At 38.6% G+C, this 23,369-nt stretch overlaps 1 protein-coding gene across 1 annotated transcript in view; it reads right to left on the bottom strand.

Moving 5' to 3' along the window:
• Positions 1–4,915: 4,915 nt before the first annotated feature.
• Positions 4,916–23,369, bottom strand: part of Prosbeta7 (proteasome subunit beta type-4) — a 40,523-nt gene continuing 22,069 nt past the window's right edge. Inside the window, exons 4-6 of the mRNA XM_070089269.1 lie at positions 19,599–19,740; positions 16,811–16,962; positions 4,916–5,079 (exon numbers count right to left, since the gene is read on the bottom strand). Coding sequence (XP_069945370.1) covers positions 5,067–5,079; positions 16,811–16,962; positions 19,599–19,740 — 307 coding nt within the window. The 3' untranslated portion in view covers positions 4,916–5,066. The remainder of the gene's footprint in view (positions 5,080–16,810; positions 16,963–19,598; positions 19,741–23,369) is intronic.

Below are 23,369 nucleotides of genomic sequence, written 5' to 3'. Positions count from 1 at the left end.
AAGTTCAGAAATAAAAAATTTCAGGATGGACAGACCTTAACTGAGTTTGGGAATGAGAAACTTTCTTTTTAAGAAATGGGTTTGTTCAAAAGGAGTGAACAGAGATTATGGCAAATTAGTAGATCTGATGGTTCATGAGGAATTGTAGAATACAATCCCTGTTGATCTCAGAGAATATCTGGAGGACAAAAACCCAGATAATCTTTCAGAAGCACTGGATTTGGGTGACAGATTCTTGGCTCGCAGGGAGCTGGTAAGTAAAAACAGTCATGCTCCTTCTGAAAATTTCCTCACTCATTCTAAGCCTTATTCCAACTCCTATGATCATAAAGGTAAGTGGGACAAGAATTTTCAGGGACAAACGAAGGCTGAGGCACCCTCTAAATTAGAAGGAAAAGGTAAGTCAGCTGCAGCTCTAAGTTTATCCCGACCATTAGATAATGTTTCAGGTCCTCAAATAAACAGTACCAGTCCTACACCAAATGGTAAAAATACCTTTAAGAGTTATGCCTGTTACTACTGTAACAAAACTGGACACACACAAAAGTTTTGCTGGTCAAGACGGCGAGATCAGGTAAGGGAGGAACCATCCCAGGAGACCCTAACTGCAGAGATACATCCAGTTGCCTGCATTAGGTCTTCAAGGCAAGGTGAGGAGGAACCTTCGGATCTCCCCCAGGATGTGTGTATTTTATAGCAGATCCACAGTTGGTTTGCAAAAGGATGTAGGCAGAGTTGAGAACATACTGTCCTTGAGAGATGGATGTAGCACCTACTCCTTGCTACGTGCTAGAGTGCTGCCAGTGTCTAAGGATACCTATACTGGGGTAGATATATTATTGAACGGTATTACAGGTTCAACCATAAAGGCACCTGTACACAAATTATGGATAGAATCTGCATACCAAGTTGGCTATCTCCCTGTAGGTATTTCAGATGAAATTCCCTTCGAAAGGGTTAACCTCTTATTGGGGAATAACGTTATGGGTCTGTTAGACAGTGAGGAACAACTAGTTTGGGGGGAACCAAGCCCCAAAGGTTGGGAGGAGAAGGCTAGGGAAAGCCTGCCAGACCTTCTCCCTGATGGTTCCACCATGAGAAATATGGCTCATTTTTGTGCTACCAATAGTCTTCATGATATTTCTCATGAGGATGGTGAGGGCTTAAGTCTGGAAACTGTTTTTTGATGTTGAACTGCAGTCAACTGAAGAAAAGGATGTTCCAGCCAGAGCTGAGCCTGATTGGAGAATGGATCAGTTAAGTAGTGTGAGAGAGGCTGCATCTACTAGGGTGCAATTAATTTCTGCACAGGAAAATGTCACTCTTAAGCTGATCAGAGCCTCAGCTGTTGCTGAGGAAGAGATTTTACAATTAAATAAGGGTTTTCATTTCAAGGAGGAAACTCTTTCAAAGAAGTTGCCTCTGTTTGCAGTACCGATGGAAGAACAAGGGTTTTGTCACCAGATGGTGAAGTCCAAGGTTTCCAGGCATTTCTTCTGGTCTCAGCTGTGGGAGACTGTCAGACTGTATATTAAGACCTATCATGTCTTTCAATTTATAGGGAAACCTAGTCAAAATATTAACCCTGTTCCCCTTCAGTCTATTTCAGCACCAGGTGAACCCTTCAGCAAGCTGGTAGTAGATGTACTTGGTCCATTCCCAAGGACCAAACTGGGAAATGATTATTTACTCATAATTGTTTGCTCCACTACCAGGTACCTGGAAGCAGTCTCCCTGCATAAGATAACAGCTCATGTAGTCTTAAGGGTTTTGATGAAGTTCTTTTTTCATGTTGGTTTTCCTCAAGAGGTACAAACAGACCAAGGACCTAACTACCTCAAAGTTATTTAGAAATGTTTTAAAGGGATTAAAAGTAGAGCCTCAGTTTTCAACTGCCTATCACCCTCCATCTCAAGGGGAAATAGAGAAATTACATTAAACCCTCAAGACAATGATGCAAGCCTATGGTATAGACCATACTAACAACTGGGATGAGAGGATCACTTTCTTTGTATTTGCTGAGTGGGGAAGCACTGGAATCTCTGAGCTATTGGCTTGGGGAGGATGGTGATGCTCCTCCCTCGGAGCTTTTTCTCAGTTTCAGACACTGGCTCGTATGAGGCGGATGGTACCAATGAATGTGCCCATCAACCAGACCAGGATGATGATGTGGGACCATAATGCTCTGGAGGCTGGAGAGGAAGTGCTGATACTGGAGCCAATTCATGTGAAAATCTGTATGGCAAGTTGCTTTGAGCTAAACATGTTGTGGGGGAAGTTCCCAGGGGTTAGATATAAAACCCATGTGCCCGAGCAGGAAAAGAATGAGTACAATTTACAAAGTAACCAGTTAAAGTGTTTGCAGTCATGTCAAAAATCCAGGGAGACCAATGGAATGTAAAGGGGTGCAAAACAATAATCTCTGAAATAGCAAAGGTGTATTTAAGAAACAACATATTTGTACAAGATTTTGGGAAATGCATGCTTGGTTTTAATGAGAAAAATGTTGGAGAGTTGGCTCAGCCACCTTGGAACTTTAGAAGAAGAAATTAAATTCTTCCAACACCAGTTTGTAGCGCTTAGTGAGAGTCAGTGGGCATTCCCATGCTTCACGGTTCCCAAATTAGATGGCATCCTGGGCATATGCACTGACTACCACAAGGTAAATTTAACTAAGGTTTACAGGTTTAGAAAGACTGATACTGATGCACTAAGAGATGCAAACATTTTAAATAAACTAAAACATGGGGCAGGAAGATGTGATTTCCATGGCCTGTGTGCAAGTACCATTTCCATGTGTGTAATGCAAATTGTGTTCATTGTGTACTTGAAATTTATGTGTGAGATGGAACATGATGGTACGTGTATTTGTGTAAACTTGATGTACACAACCTGGGTGCAAAGAGATGTCTTTGGTGTTTGTTTTTGTACTGCGAGAGGTTGCAGAACTGTTACTATCCATGAACAACCTTCTAAGTTTGAATGTCAACACTTTATCCCAGGAAAGAAAATTTTCATTTTGGGGCTGGCTATTCAGCATTTGTATATGCCTCGGGATCTCTTCACCCTGTTCCTGTGTATGGTGACTACAATCAGACTCTTAAAATGAGCTTTGTTCCTACAACCTTTTAATTTGGAAGTTAAATATATAAAAGGCTCAGAATGTGATTGCTGATGCTCTCTCTAGATGTTTCATGTAGACGCATGGTGCATACTTTGTACATAGTGTTTGTCATGTGCTGACCTTGTTGTTGTTGCAGTGGTGAACTCTCGGCAAGCATGAGTATTCCCTCCCAGCCATCCGACTGTGACGGAGACGAGTTGGAGCCAAAAGTGTGACGAGGGTCACTGTATATGTACGTATTTGTGACTTGAGGCAGAGGTTGACATCCTTCGATAACTTGAGATGTTCAGGAAGGTATGTGGTATATTGTGTCTTGGTGTGCTCTCTGTACGAAATGGCCTGACGATTTGCCTTTGTGGTCCCTTGGACCCCTCCATGTTCTATATCAGCCTCCTCTTCATAAGGTTGGAGGATGTGTGTGGAGTGGGACCTCGGAAGATGGGCTCGAGTACCTGACCACATTAAGGATCGCGAGTGTTAATTGTAAGTCTCACTGTTTGGTCACCAAGTGAGAGACACCTTGACATGTTTTGTGAAGTTTCCTGCCTGGTGTACACCTGACTGCTCTGGGTTTGGCTCTACTCTCGTCTCCTGATCAGGAAGATGCCATCCTGGAGTACCAGTTGCTTGCTGGATTACCACAGCAGAGACACAGGCCTGTTGGTGCAGGCTTTCAGTGGGCATTTTGTGCAATTCTTGCATTGTAATGTGTATTATGTTTTAAAAGCCACTAAAATTGTAAATAGTTACACCCTTGAGTATGTGGGTATGGTTAAAATGCTTTTCTAAAAAACTCTGCAATCTGTATATATATATATATATATATATATATATATATATATATATATATTTTTTACTAACCGTATCCTGAGGGACATGGCTAGCTTTTGTGAGACTTCGTCTGGAGGTGGGGGTGTTATGGGACTATGGGAAACAACACATACTGATATAATATATAAGTAACAGTTACTCTGGAATACCTAATTATATTGAAATAATGGGAGCACAACTGCTTAAATGTCAGAAGGGCATGGCTGTAAGGCAGCTGAGTCAAGCCTGTTTTCTCAATGTAATAGGTTATACTATACACACACAAATACACAATTTAAATAAGTTTATAAAGTTGTATTTCTTTTACAAAAGTAAAATAAGGTGTGGTAGAGTTGTGATAACTAGAGAATTGTGCTTGGCAACAGTCTTTTGTTGTTTTGGTGGGTGTGGGAGGAGCTTAGCTAGGCCCCTCCCTTTCTCTCTCCCCTTGTTGGCCTCAAGCTGGTAGGATCTCTGGGTCCTTCTTTTTATTTTTGGGCATTGTTGTAGCCACCATACCCAGGGTGACTAAAGTGTCAAAACATTGGTTAGTCCAGAGATTAGTCAAGAAGAAAGAAGGGCAAATTGTTCAGATGCCATGTGGGCTGTCCTAAAAGAGCAGCTAGGGGGTGTGCAGGCTTATGTTTTGAATATGTGAGTGCTGTACGTATCTATTTAGAATACAGGTCTATTTTTTATAGAAGTAGTTTAAATAACCTGTGAAGAGGGCTAGTGAAAAGATTGAGGATGATCAATCATGAATGTATTACCCTAGACTGATAAGGCCTTTATGTAAAAAGCTACCCCACACTAGAACATGTAGTGAGATCCTCACTATCAAAGTAATAAGGGACAACAACATAACAATGGGCTATAATATGTTATGCAACCTTAAGTCTCTTGTCATTCCGATGTATTATGTAATTACAAAATACTGAAATAAAATAGTACAGTATTCTGACCATAGGGGCAAAGAAAAGCTTCTTGTGTATGAAATTTATTGGACAATTTCATATGATTCATGACTGGAACACCACGTGACAAAATCAGTGGAAACACAGAATTTATAAAACTATAAATATACCCTTATACTACACCAAATGCACTTAAATCCATCTGGCTGCCAGTCATCTTATTCATACCCACTGAAAAAGAAGAAAGAGATCACTTAAATATTCTGAAAAGAAAAAAATCCAGTAAACTGGGTAACACTTGAAGTTTGAGTAAAAATATTTTGAATGCATTTAAGTAAAATTGTCACAATTTTTTTTTTTTTGCTCTGTAATAAAACAAGACTACTTTGTAAATGAACTTTGCCAGTGACAATTACTGGCATGCCAAGATTGTATTGCCATAATTCAAGAAAATAATTTACTAAAATTGTTACTGTAAAAACATTCTAATTTTATGTCACTGTCCTTTGTCACTGTTATATAGCATACCAAAACTAAAAGTCATTTTATTGAATCTAAATACTTTGGGACAGACTAGCAAACACAAATCTTGTATTATGATTTAAGCATTGTAGACATTATGATGCCATAGACTTTTACACTATACAGCAAATACCTTTCAGATTTACTTAACCCTTTGAAGGTCCAGACCCCTAATCTGAAAATAACCCCCTCTCCCGCAGGATCCAAGAATTAAAATATATGTATATATTGTAGATAGTAGGTTGGTAGACAGCAACCATCCTGCCGAGTGTAGAACAGAAACCTGTAATTGTTTTACATGGTAGGATTGCTGATGTCTTTTTTCTGTCTCATAAACATGCAAGATTTCAGGTACATCTTGCTACTTCTACTTACACTTACGTCACACTACACATACATGTACAAGCATTTATATGCACACCCCTCTGGGTTTTCTTTTATTTTTTTCATAGTTCTTGTTTATTTCCTCTTATCTCCATGGGGAAGTGGAACAGAATTCTTCCTCCATAAGCCATGCGTGTTGTAAGAGGCGACTAAAATGCCAGGAGCAAGGGGCTAGTAACCCCTTCTCCTGTATAAATTACTAAATTTAAAAAGAGAAACTTTCATTTTTCTTTTTTTAACAAGTAGGCCATCTCCCACCGAGGCAGGGTGACCCAAAAAGAAAATACTTTCATCACCAGTCAACACTTTCACCTCACTCATACATAATCACTGTTTTTGCAGAGGTGCTCAGAATACAACAGTCTAGAAGCATACACATATAAAGATACACAACATATCCCTCCAAACTGCCAATATCCCAAACCCCTCCTTTAAAGTGCAGGCATTGTACTTCCCATTTCCAGGGCTCAAGTCTAGCTATATAAAAACCAGTTTTCCTGAATCCCTTCACTAAATATTACCCTGCTCACACTCCAACAACTCGTCAGGTCCCAAACACCATTCATCTCCATTCACTCCTAACACACTCACGCATTCTTGCTGGAAGTCCAAGCCCCTCGCCCACAAAACCTCCTTTACCCCCTCCCTCCAACCTTTTCGAGGACGACCCCTACCCCGCCTTCTTTCCGCTACAGATTTATACGCTCTCCATGTCATTCTACTTTGATCCATTCTCTCTAAATGACCAAACCACCTCAACAACCCCTCTTCAGTCCTATGACTAATACTTTTATTAACTCCACACCTTCTCCTAATTTCCACACTCTGAATTTTCTGCATAATATTTACACCACACATTGCCCTTAGACAGGACATCTCCACTGCCTCCAACTGCCTCCTTGCTGCAGCATTTACAACCCAAGCTTCACGCCCATATAAGTGCATTGGTACTACTATACTTTCATACATTCCCTTCTTTGCCTCCATAGATAACGTTTTTTGTCTCCACATATACCTCAACGCACAACTCGCCTTTTTTTCCTTCATCAATTCTATGATTAACCTCATCCTTCATAAATCCATCCGCTGACACGTCAACTCCTAAATACAGTGGACCCCCGCATACCGCACGCATCGCATACCGTACAATCCGCATACCGCTCGCTTTTTTCGCAAAAATTTTGCCTTGCATACTGCCCAAAAACCCGCTCACCGCCCTTCGTCCGAGACGCGTCCAATGTGCGGCCTGAGCCACGCTCACATGTTCCGCCGGTGGCATTGTTTACCAGCCAGCCTCCGCGGTAACATCCAAGCATACAATCGGAACATTTCGTATTATTACAGTGTTTTTGGTGATTTTTTCTGGAAAATAAGTGACCATGGGCCCCAAGAAAGCTTCTAGTGCCAACCCTACAGCAATAAGGGTGAGAATTACTATAGAGATGAAGAAAAAGATCATTGATAAGTATGAAAGTGGAGTGCGTGTCTCCGAGCTGGCCAGGTTGTATAATAAACCCCAGTCAACCATCGCTACTATTGGTGGTACAGCTGCTGCTGCACTGTCAGCTGCTGCTGCTGTTGTACCACCGTCAGCTGCTGCTGTAGCATCATCTGCTGCTGCTGTAGCATCGTCTGTTGCTGCTGTAGCATCGTCTGCTGCTGCTGTAGCATCGTCTGTTGCTGCTGTAGCATCGTCTGTTGCTGCTGTAGCATCGTCTGTTGCTGCTGTAGCATCGTCTGTTGCTGCTGTACCACCGTCAGCTGCTGCTGCTGCTGTAGCACCGTTGTTGGTGTAGCTTATTGAGAATACCAAGAAACAATTAACCCCAGAGGATTTGCCACCCAGGATAACCCAAAAAAGTCAGTGTCATCGAAGACTGTCTAACTTATTTCCATTGGGGTCCTTAATCTTGTCTCCCAGGATGCAACCCACACCAGTCGACTAACACCCAGGTGAACAGGGAAAAATGCCTGGAACTAGTGCTAATATTGGTGAATTTAAAGCCAGCAAAGGTTGGTTTGAGAGATTTAAGAATCGTAGTGGCATACACAGTGTGATAAGGCCTGTTCTGGAAGAAAATGCCAAACAGGACCTACAGTACTCAGGAGGAAAAGGCACTCCCAGGACACAGTGTCTCATCAGTCATTGCTGCATCTTCAATAAAGGTAAGTGTCAGTTATTCTTCATTTAGTAGAGTAGTACATGCACAATATATATTGTGCATGTACTACTCTACTATTGTGCATGTATCCTTCTCTTTGTGTGTAGGAAAATGTATATTTCATGTGGTAAATTTTTTTTTTTCATACTTTTGGGTGTCTTGCACGGATTAATTTGATTTCCATTATTTCTTATGGGGAAAATTCATTCGCATACCGAACATTTCGCATAACAACCAGCCCTCTTGCACGGATTAAGGTCGCTATGTGGGGGTCCACTGTATCTGAAAACATTCACTTCTTCCATACTCCTCCCCCCCAATTTGATATTCAATTTTTCTTTATCTAAATCATTTGATACCCTCATCACCTTACTCTTTTCTATGTTCACTTTCAACTTTCTATCTTGACACACACTCCCAAACTCGTCCACTAACCTTTGCAATTTTTCTTTAGAATCTCCCATAAGCATAGTATCATCAGCAAAAAGTAACTGTGTCAATTCCCATTTTGTTTTTGATTCCCCATAATTTAATCCCACCCCTCTCCGAACACTCTAGCATTTACTTCTTTTACAACCCCATCTATAAATATATTCAACAGCCATGGTGACATTACACATCCCTGTCTCAGACCTACTTTTACTGGGAAGTAGTCTCCCTCTCTTCTACACACCCTAACTTGAGCCTCACTATCCTCAAAAAAACTCTTTCCAGCATTTAGTAACTTACCACCTATTCCATATACTTGCAACATTTGCCACATTCCTCTCCTATCCACTCTATCATATGCCTTTTCTAAATCCATAAATGCAATAAAAACTCCCCTACCTTTATCTAAATACTGTTCACATATATGTTTCAATGTAAACACTTGATCTACACATCCCCTACCAACTCTAAAACCTCCTTGCTCATCTGCAATCTTACATTCTGTCTTACCTCTCATTCTTTCAATAATAACCCTACCGTACACTTTTCCTGGTATACTCAGTAAACTTATTCCTCTATAATTTTTACAATCTTTGTCCCCCTTCCTTTTATATAAAGGGACTATAAATGCTCTCTGCCAATCCCTAGGTATCTTCCCCTCTTTCATACATATATTAAACAAAAATGCCTACCACTCCAACACTATATCCCCCCCTGCTTTTAACATTTGTCATGATCCCGCCAGTTCCAGCTGCCTTACCCCCTTTCATTCTACGTAATGCCTCACGCACCTCCCCCACACTCACATCCTGCTCTTCTTCATTCCTAAAAGATGGTATACCTCCCTGGCCAGGGAATGAAATTACCGCCTCCCTTTCTTGGTCGACATTTAAAAGTTCCCCAAAATATTCTCACCATCTACTCAATACCTCCATCTCCCCATCTACTAACTCCCCTACTCTGTTTTTAACTGACAAATCCATTCATTCCCTAGGCTTTCTTAACTTGTTTAACCCTTAAACTGTCTAAACATAGGTCTACGTTCACATGCGTAGTGCTCCGACCTTGATTTTTCCCATTTGAAAGCATGTAAAAATAAACGTAAATCTACGTTCAGAGCCTGCCGTATGTCAACGTATATCTACGTTTGGACAGTTTAAGTGTTTACTCACTCCAAAATTTTTTCTTATTTTCACTAAAATTTCTTGACAGTGCCTCTCCCACTCTATCATCTGCTCTCCTTTTGCACTCTCTCACGACTGTCTTCACCTTTCTTTTACTCTCCATATACTCTACTCTTCTAATAACACTTCTGCTTTGTAAAAACTTCTCATAAGCTACCTTTTTCTCTTTTATCACACCCTTTACTTCATCATTCCACCTATCACTCCTCTTTCCTCCTGCACGCACCCTCCTATAACCACAAACTTCTGCCCCACATTCTAATACTGCATTTTTAAAACTATTCCAACCCTCTACAACCCCCCCTACTACTCATATTTGCACCAGCCCACCTTTCTGCCAATAGTTGCTTATATCTTACCTGAACTTCCTCCTCCTTTAGTTTATACACTTTCACCTCCCTCTTACTTGTTGCCATTTTCCTCTTGTCCTATCTACCTCTTACTCTAACTGTAGCTACAACTAAATAATGATCCAATATATCAGTTGCCCCTCTATAAACGTGTACATCCTGGAGCCTACCCATCAACCTTTTATCTCCCAATGCATAATCTAACAAGCTACTTTCATTACGTGCTATATCATACCTTGTATATTTATTTATCCTCTTTTTGATAAAATATGTATTACTTATTACCAAACCTCTTTCTACACATAGCTCAATTAAAGGCTCCCCATTTTCATTTACCCCTGGCACCCCAAATTTACCTACTATTCCCTCCACAACATTTTTACCCACTTTAGCATTGAAATCCCCAACCACAAGTACTCTCACACTTGGTTCAAAACTCCCCACGCATTCACTCAACACTTCCCAAAATCTCTCTCTCTCCTCTACACTTCTCACTTCACCAGGTGCATATACGCTTACTATAACCCACTTTTCACATCCAACCTTTATTTTACTCCACATAATCCTTTAATTAATACATTTATAGTCCCTCTTTTCCTGCCACAGCTTATCCTTCAACATTATTGCTACTCCTTCTTTAGCTCTAACTCTATTTGAAACCCTTGACCTAATCCCATTTATTCCTCTCCATTGAAACTCTCCCACCTCCTTCAGCTTTGTTTCACTTAAAGCCAGGACATCCAGCTTCTTCTCATTCATAACATCCACAATCATCTCTTATCATTTGCACAACATCCACGCACATTCAGACATCCCACTTTGACAATTTTCTTTTTCTTATTCTTTTTAGTAATTATTACAGGAAAAGGGGTTACTAGCTCATTGTTCCTGGCATTTTAGTTGACTTTTACAACATGGATGGCTTACTGGGGTCAAGATTCTTATTCCACTTTCCCATGGATATAAAAGGAAAAATAATAAGAACAAGACCCAAGATAAAATCAAAGAAAACTCAGATGAGCGTGTATAAATAAACGTGTACATGTATGTGTAGTGTCACCTAAGTGTAAGTAGAAGTAGCAAGACGTACCTGTAATCTTGCATATTTATGAGACAGACAAAAGACACCAGCAATCCTACCATCATGTAAAATAATTACAGGCTTTTGTTTTACACTCACTTGGCAGGATGGTAGTACCTCCCTGGGTGGTTGCTGTCTACGAAGCGCTTTCATGACTACTCACATTATCAAGGAACAATAAAAGTAGTGCATCAAAGGAAGGCATATAAAGGGTCTAGACCACACCTCACCATCACATCCCACAACAAAGCAACAACTGACTAGCGAATCATAAGAAAGAGAACACTGCAGCAGGCCCGCTGGCCCAACTAGATGGGTCCTTCACGCAACCCACAAACAATTCTACCCAAGAACTAAGATTTATTATTTGTCCAATGTATTATTAAATTCTTCCCAAATTCTATTATTTATAAATGGATCTAATTTATATAAACCAAAGGAAATATTCATATTACTGTCAAAACTGCTTTTTATGAAACAAGATTCAATTATATTCCTGTTGACCATGGACTTGCTTGATACAACTTTCTCAACTTTTTGAAAATCAATTGGATGGTTAAAATCTCTCAAATGAATAAATAGAGCATTGGAATCTTGTCCAGTTCTAATGCTATATTTGTTTTAATCTTAGTTCGAGACTTTTACCAGTCTGACTGTAATAAACTTCATCGCAAATTTTACTAGGAATCTTATACACACATCCGTCAGCAATTTGGGGGGAATTCTTTATCAAAATTTTTTTTTTTACTGTATCAAGATTTTTAAATACAACTTTGATATTAAAAGTCTTAAGAAGAGAAGGCATATCAACCAAGTTTTCATGGTAAGGGAGAACCAACATATTTTTAGTTGAATAAGGTTGGTTGTCTCTTTTTGGACTGTAAAAAGTATTTCTAGCAATTTTAAAAGATTTATCAATTGCATTTCTTGGGTATTTCAGATCATTAGCTATTTCATAAATTTTGGATATTTCTTCATCTATGAACTCTGGACTACAAATATGCAAAGCTCTCAAAAACAGTGATGAGAAAACAGACAGTTTAACTCTATCTTGATGTGAAGAATAATAGTGTAACATAGGAACAGTTATTTGTAGGTTTTCTGTAAATTTTAAATTTGAATTCATTATTACTCTTAACCCTTAAACTGTCCAAACGTAGATCTACGTTTTTTCAACATTTGAAAGTATGTAAAAAAAAGTAATCTTTTTTTTACATACTTTGGTCTACATTTTTTTTGGTTATATTTGAAAATATGTAAAAAAAAAGTAGATCTACTGTTGGAGCATTACGCATATGAACGTAGATCTGCTTGGACAGTTTAAGTGTTAATAATTAAAACATCTAGAATGGGCTAAGCTATTTAATTTAACAAGGAAATAGTGTATATCTACATTCTTGGGCATATACACCATTTCCTTTTTAAATTAAATAGCTTAATCCTGTTCTACAAATTTTACTGTTGAGTTTGAGGAAAATAACTCATTCAAATTTAAAATTTACCCCTTGGGGTTTGCACACCTCAGTGTGAGAACCCGTTTTATCTGTACATCTTTATTTGTAAAAAGTTACTTTTCGTGTATGAACAAAGGGGTAAATGGATGATAATACAAAACATCAAGGGGTATGTGTTCAACAGAAGTTAAGGACTAGTTATTTAGCTCATTTTACTTATTGTAATGCCCACTCTTGCAATGATAAAATATTTCCTGATATCCATGTAGCATATTTGGGCATTTAATTCATAACTACGCTTTCCTGATCTTATTTTAACCTTAGTGCAGAGCTTAATTTTCTTGTCTATCCTGTTTGTACTCCAAAAGCATTCTACGTTATTATCAGAGCACCTTCATTTTTAACTCATGATTCTTTCTTCAAAGCTCACTCCTTCCAACTCTTGACATACCCTCTTGTTCTTTATTGAGTTTCACTTTTGTTTTACTCAATGAGGGGTAGGTATGTACTGCATACTTAACCCTTTGACTGTCGAAAGGCCCAATCCTGAAGTGTCTCCTGGTGTCGCAAAATATTCAAAAAAAAAAAAAAAAAAAAAAAAAATTATTTTTTTTCTTATGAAAATGTTAAGATTATTTTTCTGATTGTTTTAGTCCCCCCAAATTTTTTTTCCCATCAGTACTTACCAAGATATAGAGTCCTGAAGTTTGCTGAAATTGATCTGCGAGCGGCAACAGCGGCGACTGCCGCTCACCTGGTAAACTTTGATTTACTTGTATTCGATGGTTTCTTGTTTTTTTCACTTTCATTTTTTCACATAACTTTTGTGGCCTGTGAGACCAAATTATTGTGCAATGTTCAAATATACACTCGTTGAATGTAACACAATTATAGCAAAAACACTCATATCATTATAATGTTGCTAAAACTTGTTTACACAAACAAACAATGTAAACAAATGTTTATTATGATTGTTCTATAATATATATACAGTGGACCCCCGGTTAACGAACTTTTTTCATTCCAGTAGTATGTTCAGGTGCCAGTACTGACCGAATTTTTTCCCATAAGGAATATTGTGAAGTAGATTAGTCCATTTCAGACCCCCAAACATACACGTACAAACGCACTTACATAAATACACTTACATAATTGGTCGCATTTGGAGGTGATCGTTAAGCGGGGGTCCACTGTACATATATATGTACAATCACTGGACACTTTTCTAGAACTGCTGCAGCTTGTGGAATTCTTTGAAACATGGGTATAAGCACAATGGTGTCTTACCCTCCTCACACATAAAACAAGTGTCTTTGCGTTTTTGTGGGCGTTTTGTTGTATGTCCACAGACAAAACACCTCTTCTGAGGATTTTACTTGGCAGTAGTAGCAGGCAGAGGTATGGGGTAGTGATCACCAGGCCTCAAACGAGAGGGCATGTGTTGATAATTTCGTGGGCGCTGGTCTATTGCAGGTGTTGTTTCTTGGTACTTGAATATTATTTGTCTGATGACTGACAAACAAAATTCGCCATATTTGGGTTTCTTCTTGGTCTTCAACTTATACATATTATAAGCATTCAGCATGGAAATGTCAAGAAGATGGAAAAACAGTTTTATGTACCACTTATAACTCTTGCGAACACAGTCAGCAAACCCAATCTGCATGTCACATTTGTCCACTAAGCGCATATTGAGGTTGTAATCCATCACAGCTGCAGGTTTTACAATGGGTTCATTGGTCTCTCTATTCTGCTTGCCAGTGTCTACCATTTCGTGTCGGTGAACTGATGTCAGCAGTGTGACATCACGTTTGTCATGCCACCGAAATGTCATTGGCAGCAAACACCTGCACTTCACCGCTACGACTGCCAGCATCGAACCTAGGCATATGTTTACGATTTCCACGCACTGTGCCGCACACATCTGTCATGTTCACTCGTAAGAAATCACTGAGTATAGGGCTTGTGTACCAGTTGTCAGTATATAAAATATGCCCCTTACCAAGATATGGCTCCAGCATTGTTCTAACCACATCACCAGAGATACCCAGTAACTTTCTGGTATCTTCCAATGTTTTACCGCCAGTATACACAATTATATCCAAAACCAGACCAGTTTTGCAATCACACAGAACAAATAACTTTATACCAAAACGTTTCCTCTTGCTTGGTATATACTGCTTGAATAAGTCTTCCTTTGAACAAAATCAGAGACTCATCAATAACAAGCTTCCTGAAGGGATAAAAATACATACAGCACTTTTGTTTCAGGTACATAAACACACGTCTGATCTTATATAACCTGTCGCTTCTGTCAGGCCTGGTTTTGTCTGAAAAGTGTAACATATGTAACAGTAACACAAATCTATTCACTGGTATGATGTCACTGAAAGCAGGGGTTGAAATCAGGCGGTCTGTCGCCCAGTATGTGTTGACACTATGCTTATACACATGTGGCATAAGCATTATTGTGGCAAAGAACAGATACATCTCTGCCACAGTTGTGTCCTTCCACTGGTGTAGGCGTGATCTTGGTGACAGAATAGTGTTTGCCATGGTGTACTCATAGTATGTAATGTTTTCCCTGACAAAAATGTCCATCAGGGGTTCATCAAAGAATAACTGAAAGCATTCCAGTTCAGTGGGATTGTTCCCAAGTGTACATGATGGCCATATTCCACTTTGCCCTCCATCAAAGTCATGGGGATTGGGAACAAACTCGTCATCATCTTGCCAATCCCAGATGCGGTCAGCTGGTGCGTTCTGGATATTGTAATGTGGTTGTGGTTGTGCAGATTGTGGTTGTGGTTGTTGTGGGAGTGTGGGGTCGGGTGAGGCTGGTTGTAGTTGTGCAGAGTCAGCAGCGCAGGTAAGTAGTGTGGCCTGCTGCTGGTGTCACATGACTCATGCCACCATCACTATCACCACCACCGCCTGCTGCCTCACATGCATCATTGATACCCATCGTAACAATATCGTCATCTTCACTATCAGGACGTGGTGTAGGGCCACGGGATGTGCTCCGAGATGTACTCCTTCCTCTTGGAAGAGCATATGGCACACTACCAGACTGCATGCGACGTCGTATATACTGCCGCTTCACTGGGGAATATTCACCCTCACTGTCACAACTAAAACTGCTTTCAATAACCTTGAAATCAATATCACTATCACTTGCACTGCTCACATCTGAGTCTTGTACATGGGCAAATAGTTTCCTCTTTCGTCCTGGTACAGGTGAACATGAACGAGCTGGCCCAGCACCAGAGGTGGAAGGTTGTGGGTCATCTGGGTTTTCATCACTAATTATGTTATCCTGGGCACTTTTTTCAGTCACACCCGCTTCAAAACCAGGGAATTCACTTTCACTGACACTTTCATCACTGTTTGAGCTATCACTTGGGAACAAAAGACCTCCAATCCGCCGAGGAGTGAGGAACTTCTTACCGCGAGGCATGGTGAAAATGGACTACCAAGATGGCGTTCCCACAATGCACCGCTGAGTCCCAGATTTTTTTCACAGGGTGCACACCGACCACTGAGACCCATTCTCTCTCGTGTAGGCCTACCAGCCCTCTCCCGCTTGATTTGAAGCCGCTAGAATTTATGCGTATAGATACGTCAAACACGGTATCTCTCATGAGGTATATATACGACCACGACAGTCAAGGGGTTAAGAAGGGGTTTGCACATATGAAGTACAGGCACAGTGTTTAGAGATTAGCTTGTGCTGCTGTTATTCTTTTTGTGCATGCTTATGGGGATAAATCTGAGGTAGTGGACATTGTATGTCCTCTTTTGTAACTGTTCGTTACATAGTTTCTTTTCCCCATTTCCCCATCGCGTATTTTGCTTCTGCTAGTGTTAAACCCCAGTAGCCCATTATTTGAACAATCCTGAAATTTTTCAGCTTTCCTGCAAAATTTTATCTTCTGCTTACATTCTATTTATTTTGGCATCATCCACAAATAAGGAAATGCAAGAGTATTTCTGTTGTCAAATTGTTAATATTTATATTTAAAGTGTGACAAGTTAGAGCCTTCAAACAGCAGGCTTGCATCACTGACAAAAATTTGATGTAAAAACTCTGGAAAAAGCCATCATATTAAAATTGATAAAACACTTGGAAAGCAAATACCAATCATTAAACAGTTGATTTTTTAATAAAATCCTATATACCAAATCTACAAAGTTACTATGATACAAAACATATTCTGAAGGGATACAAGAGGTAACAAACTCCACAATCACTTCAACATTTAAGAACTTATAAAACAAACACCAATGAAGATGAGTTACCACAAGCACAGTTATGTCTACACTAGTCAAAAGGTAATTACAAATAAGTATTTACTCTCACAAGCAGTGTACAGAATATGTAATTTAAAAACTTTACCTGATATAATTAGCTACTTCCCAGTTAGTCTCCTTTTTCAGGTTGAGGTCATCATGAATAGTTACACCTTCTGGTGTGATATCAGCTAGTTGATATTTGAAGTGAGCACGACAGTCACGATAATAAAGAACTTTCAAGCACTCTGTCAGCAGCTGAGGAAAATGATTTCTTTTGAGGGGGAATTATGTTAACAAGGTTAGAGTAGAAAAGGTGAAATTGATATCACAAGCAGATAATAGTGACACAAACTGGAAAAAAAAGTTAAAAAAAAAGCTTCAGATCAGTGTGCCATATGATATACTGCAAAGTAAATCAATAGTTTAAATTGTTTTACTAAATAGACTGATAAGGCATATCCTGACTGAAAAGACATGGAGAAGGTTAAAACACTTACTTTAAGTAAAATAACATGTACATGTATACCTCGGCTTACGAACTTAATCCGTTCCGTGACCTTGTTCATATCCTGATTTGTTCATATGCTGAGTCAATTTTCCTCATTTAAATTAACTGAAAAGCCATTAATCCGTTCCGGTGGAATTCCTGCTCTCAGAGGCAGGAAAAATACACTTCAATATAACGCTAATATTGACTCTATGGCTTATTTATCCATCGCAATTGATCTAATATGACATAATAAACAATATAAATAACATAGAAAGCTGATATATACTCCAGAATGAATAAAATATGTCATTACGTATGTGGCCATGTAGTGGTGCCGATGGCGGAGGAGAGTTTATAGTTTGGAGACAGGACAAAATTTTCCTTCAATATGACGATAATATAAACTCTACAGCTTATTTATCTATCATAATTGATCTAATATGACATAATAAACAATAAAAATAACATAAAAACCTGATATATATACTCTAGAATGAATAAAATATGTCATGTGACAAGTGGAGGTGGCCATAACAGCTCCCGCATTGTTGTGTTATTCACTGCCATCTAGTGACAGACTTTCGAAGCCATCTATTATAATTATCGTATTTCCCTCCATGGGGAAGTGGAACAGAGTTCTTCCTCCGTAAGCCATGCGTGTCATAAGAGGCGACTAAAATGCCAGGAGCAAGGGGCTAGTAACCCCTTCTCCTGTATATATTACTAAATGTAAAAGGAGAAACTTTCGTTTCTCCTTTTGGGCCACCCCGCCTTGGTGGGATACGGCCGGTGTGTTGAAAGAAAGAAAGAAGTATTATTATATATTTTTATTATTATAATGGGGAAGTGCTTGTGGGGGGAGGAGGGGATGAAAGGTAGTCAGGCTTAATTTAGAGAACTGGAACACAGATCCAATTCCCTAGATCAAGAGCCCCTCACCACATACGTACTACTACTACTAATAATTATAATAATAATAATAATTATTATTATAATAATTATTATTATAATAATACAATATAATAGTAATAATAATAATAATAATATGTAATAACAGTAAGGAGAAATTCAAAAAGCTGCCAGTAGTTGGCACCACGATCAGCAAAACATTGGTAACCAATACCACTCTTCACCTGTCTAGACTTAAGTAGTCTATTAGTACAGTGGACCCCCGCTTAACGATCACCTCCAAATGCGACCAATTATGTAAGTGTATTTATGTAAGTGCGTTTGTACGTGTATGTTTAGGGGTCTGAAATGGACTAATCTACTTCACAATATTTCTTATGGGAAAAAATTCGGTCAGTACTGGCACCTGAACATACTACTGGAATGAAAAAAGTTCGTTAACCGGGGGTCCACTGTATTAGGTTAAGTCTGCCCAAAATGCCTCGGCATAACAGTGGCTTTCTTTGCTCCAATCATATTATGATATGTAAACACACATTGTAACCTTTGCAAAGAAATATATATTTTAATTTATTTATTTATTTAAGGAACCTCCCTTGAGGGGGAAGTATGCATCCTAAAATTTCATTTGCATCCAGAAGCAAAAAATTGACCGAATGACAGTGGGTATCATGAAAAGTTCGCATTGTGGGGCGTTTGTAAGCCGAGGTTCCACTGTATATGCATAGAAAGAACTTTCGTAAATGCAGATATTAAGCCTACGTCAAAGAGCATCCATGATACAAACAAATATTCAAAAACACAAAAATAAATGACAACTATGGACAAAATATTAGTAAGGTACTCTATATCTCTAACTTCTCTGGCACTTTTGAGTACACTCAATCTATTACTATAATACAGTACTTAACAACTAACCAGAGTTTGGAGAGGAAGCTTTACTTATTATGTTTCCTCTCCAAACTGTAGGTTAGTTGTGATTTGTTCCAGCCATAGAACTGTGACTTTTACTCTTCACTGTATAACTTGGTTGTAGTCTCAATTTTTTTTTAACTGCCATACTGTTCTAGTTAAGAAAACCATGTGTACTATTAGCTTTCTTCTATATTTGCCTTCCTTTTTTCATACAGGCGTGTTAATTCTTTGGTATATGTTGCCATTATTTCGACACTTTTGAGGTCACCCTTCAAAAAAATTTCCAAAGGAATCATGGCACACAAAAATTGAGAGAGAAAGCACCTGACAAGGCTTTTTTAATGTGTGTCGTAAGAGGCGACTAAAATGCCGAGAGCAAGGGGTTAGTAACCCCTTCTCTTGTACATATTTACTAAATTTAAATAGAGAAACTTTCGTTTTTCTTTTTAGGTCACCCTGCCTTGGTGGGATACGGCCGGTTTGTTGAAAGAAAGATATAGAAGCAAACGAAAAGTCCTGAAATGCAACTATTTTTTATTGTTTAAAATACCTTACACAGAACATTAATTATTTTTACCTTGCGTGCCTCATCACATGATAAGTTTTGTTTTTTCTCCCTGGCTTCTCGAATCATTGGAACTGCAAAATGAAGTCCAAATCCAGTAGCAACTTCCTTGGCTTCAAAGGCAGTTCCAATCTTGTCAACATAACCCAAGAATCTGCAAAGTTATAATCATAGATAAAATAGCCATTTGAATGGCTAAAGAACTGTATTTTACTTTTTTTGCTGTGTACAGTAGGGCTCTGCTTTACTTGGTTTTGCTAATATGGACATTTCAAATTATGACCAAAACTTGTTATACCTCCCCCCCACCTGAATCACTAATACTACAGACACCGTGCACTGCTCTGTTTGTTTACATCCTCCTTGAGCTTTGCTTCTCTCCATTATGTCTGGAAACTTTCAAAAAAATTAAGGGTTTTAAAGTTATTGAGTATTTTATATATATTTTTTTTTTTCAACAAGTCGGCCATCTCCCACCGAGGCAATTATCAGAGTATATATTTTATATATACTCTGATAATTATACTTATGTGTTTTTTTTTTTTTTCAACAAGTCGGCCGTCTCCCACCGAGGCAGGGTGACCCAAAAAAAGAAAGAAAATCCCCAAAAAGAAAATACTTTCATCATCATTCAACACTTTCACCACACTTATGTGTACCTGTACCTAAATAAACTTACACACTGTGCTGCCATGCAGGTACACATTAAAATCACTTAGAGTGTCCCAATAGTCTTTTAAAGACCCCTTAAATATAATATTAAATATTACTCAATATTTTATTATCATGCACAAAAGATGAGGAGGGAGAAAATAAAGATTAAGGGATGGGAAAATTTCAAAATACATATTTTGAACAAAATTCTTTGGTTGGTTTTCAATTTGGGGTTATTGATCCATTAAAAAGGACAATGGACACTGTAATATAAAAAGTGTCCTCATTTCTTGACCAGTTATAATACAGTACTACGTACTTTGCTTTATGTGACAGATGCATTCCAAGCCTACAGTGAATAAAGTGAACCCAATACAATGTGTAAAACATTCCAAGACTGCAAGTTCCATATTTCTTTACTAATGTTAACCAAATAAATATGAGATTATCCCACATGCACCACATGGTAATGCATGCATACATTTAACCCTTTCAGGGTCCAAGGCCCAAATCTGGAGTCACGCACCAGTGTCCAAGAATTTAAAAAAAAAAAATTGTTATTTTTTCTTATGAAATCGTAGAGAATCTTTTTGTGAAGGTAATAAAACAAAAAGTACGAAATTTGGTGGAAAATTGACGAAATTATGCTCTCGTGAATTTTGATGTGTCAGCGATATTTACGAATCGGCGATTTTGCCGACTTTGACTCCCATTTTAGGCCAATTACATTATTCCAATCAACCAAATTCTTAGCTATTTCACTAGTATTACTTCTATTCTATCGATTGAGCACAAGAAATCGCCAAGTCAACTGTTTCAACTACAAAATAAAGTGATCGGAAATTGTTAATTTGGCCAATTTAACACAAAGTTCAAAATATTCCAATTTCAAAATAGGGTCCAGAATGAACAATGTAGGCATTCCTGGCACTAAACTAACATTTCCTCTGTTCATTAGTTATGTTTTGAGGCTTTACAAATAAATTCCATTTTGATTTTTTATTCACATAATGAATTTTTATTCACACCAAAAAATAGAAGATTTACTGTTATGCAATACTGTAATAATTGTATAAATATCATCACCATATTTGTGAATGTATATTAGACCCACCAGCTGACGTGTATTAGACGTGTGAGGTCGTTTGTTTACTCTTGAATATCGGCAAAAATTTAACATTTCTGCTACTTTGAGCTCAGTTTCAAACCATTTCCAGTGCTAAAACCAATCAAAATCATCTCTATTTCTGTAATATGTCTTCCATTCTATCAAATGAGACCAAGAAATCGCAAATACAACTATAAAAAACATACGAAAAAACACTGCAAAGTTACTGTTTTAATCGAAAAATCATGATTTCATTTTTTTTCTCTCATTATACACAGTGTGCTGCAGGATCTGTTTTATGTGGTGCACACATACCACATAGATGTATTCTCTCATATCTAGGCCCAAATGTACCACTCACAGTTTATCAGAGTGAGCTGAGCTCATGGCGTAGATCTACGGTTTGGACCCTGAACGTAAAGCCGTAGATCTACGGGACGGACCCTGAAAGGGTTAAACACATCTTCTTGGACTACATGAAAGCATTTGATAAAGTACCACACCAGAGATTAGTCCAGAAACTAGAGGAACAGACAAAGCAAAAAGACAGTCCTCAAGTGGGTCTAGGAGTATTTGAATGACAAAAAGCAAGAAAGCAAAGCAACAGTAAGGGATGAGACATCAGAATGGGAGACAATAATGAGCGAGGTTCTGAACAATTGGTACTAGGACCAACCACTACTGTTCCTAACACAGTGGACCCCCGGATTACATAATTAATCCGTTCCAGAGAGAATGACTCATCCCAAATCTGACTTATTCCGAATTAACTTTCCCCATAAGAAATAATGGAAATATAATTAATCCGTTTCAGATACCCAAAAGTATTAAAAAAAAAAAAAATGTTTTCTACACATGTTACCTACACAAAAAACAATGATACATGAAGAATAAAACAATATCATCACACTTACCTTTATTGAAGACATAGCGATGTATGGAAGACAGGAGGATGGGAGAGGTTGGAGGAGTTGACAATTGTTTGGAAGGGGAATCCCCCTCCCTAAAGACTTCAGGTACCAAGTCCTTATCCTGGATTACTTCCCTTCTTTGTTTTTTAATGCCACTTGGACCAGCTTGAGAGTCACTGGACCCTTGTTGCTCAAAAAAGTGTTCCTGAGAGATCTGTTTCTGGTGTATGTTAGGAATTGTGTTGGGAGACAGGACAAGATAGTCCTTCAAAATGACACCAATATCAGCTCTACGACTTATTTATCTAGCACAATTCATCTAATATGACATAATAAACAATATTAATATCATAAAAACATGATATATACTATAGAATGAATAAAACATGGCATTAAGAATGTCACGAGTGGTGGTGTGTTGTTTGTTGTTGGGTGTATTAGGGCCACTGAAACATAAGCCTTACATAGTGGTGGTGAAGGCAGCAGAGGCAGCGGTGTTAATCAGTAGCCCTATATACCTCCAACAACAATTGAGGAATCATTTTCATGCTGTCCCTTTTCTATCGATTAATCGCTTAACTTACTTACTACACTGTTAATGCTACACTTTATTGCTGGCTGGCACTATAGCCTTTATAGACTCTTTCTGCTTTAGTATCATATATATTGCAGAATCACTGAAAATGGCACATTCTCCCCTCTCTCTCAGCCCTTTATCAAAGGGCTGGCTGGCAACAGAAGTTTTCTTTGGGCCCATGGTGGCTTATTTAGCAGTTACAAGCACTAAAAATAATGGAATAATACAAAATGTATCGTATGAATGCGTGGGATCGTCCTCACTGGCTGGTAAACAATGGCACACTGGCTGTACATGGAGTGTCGGGGCCTGAGCAGCCCCGAAACAAATGACTTATACTGAGTTCAGTGACGTTCACCAAGCCAATATTTTGACGAAAAAATGTTACTTATTCCGAATATTACTCATTCCAATGACTTAATCCAGGGGTCCACTCTATATCTGAATGACCAATCAGAGGGGGAACAAGTCCTGTGTGTTTCTCTTTACAGATGTAAATCTAATGAGAAGCATACGAGCAGAAGAGGACATGA

This window comes from Cherax quadricarinatus, chromosome 28, assembly GCF_038502225.1.
Source record: "Cherax quadricarinatus isolate ZL_2023a chromosome 28, ASM3850222v1, whole genome shotgun sequence".
NCBI classification, from domain to species: Eukaryota; Metazoa; Arthropoda; class Malacostraca; order Decapoda; family Parastacidae; genus Cherax; species Cherax quadricarinatus.
Note: the sequence above shows the minus strand (reverse complement) of the source record. Positions and strands in the feature narration are given on the sequence as shown.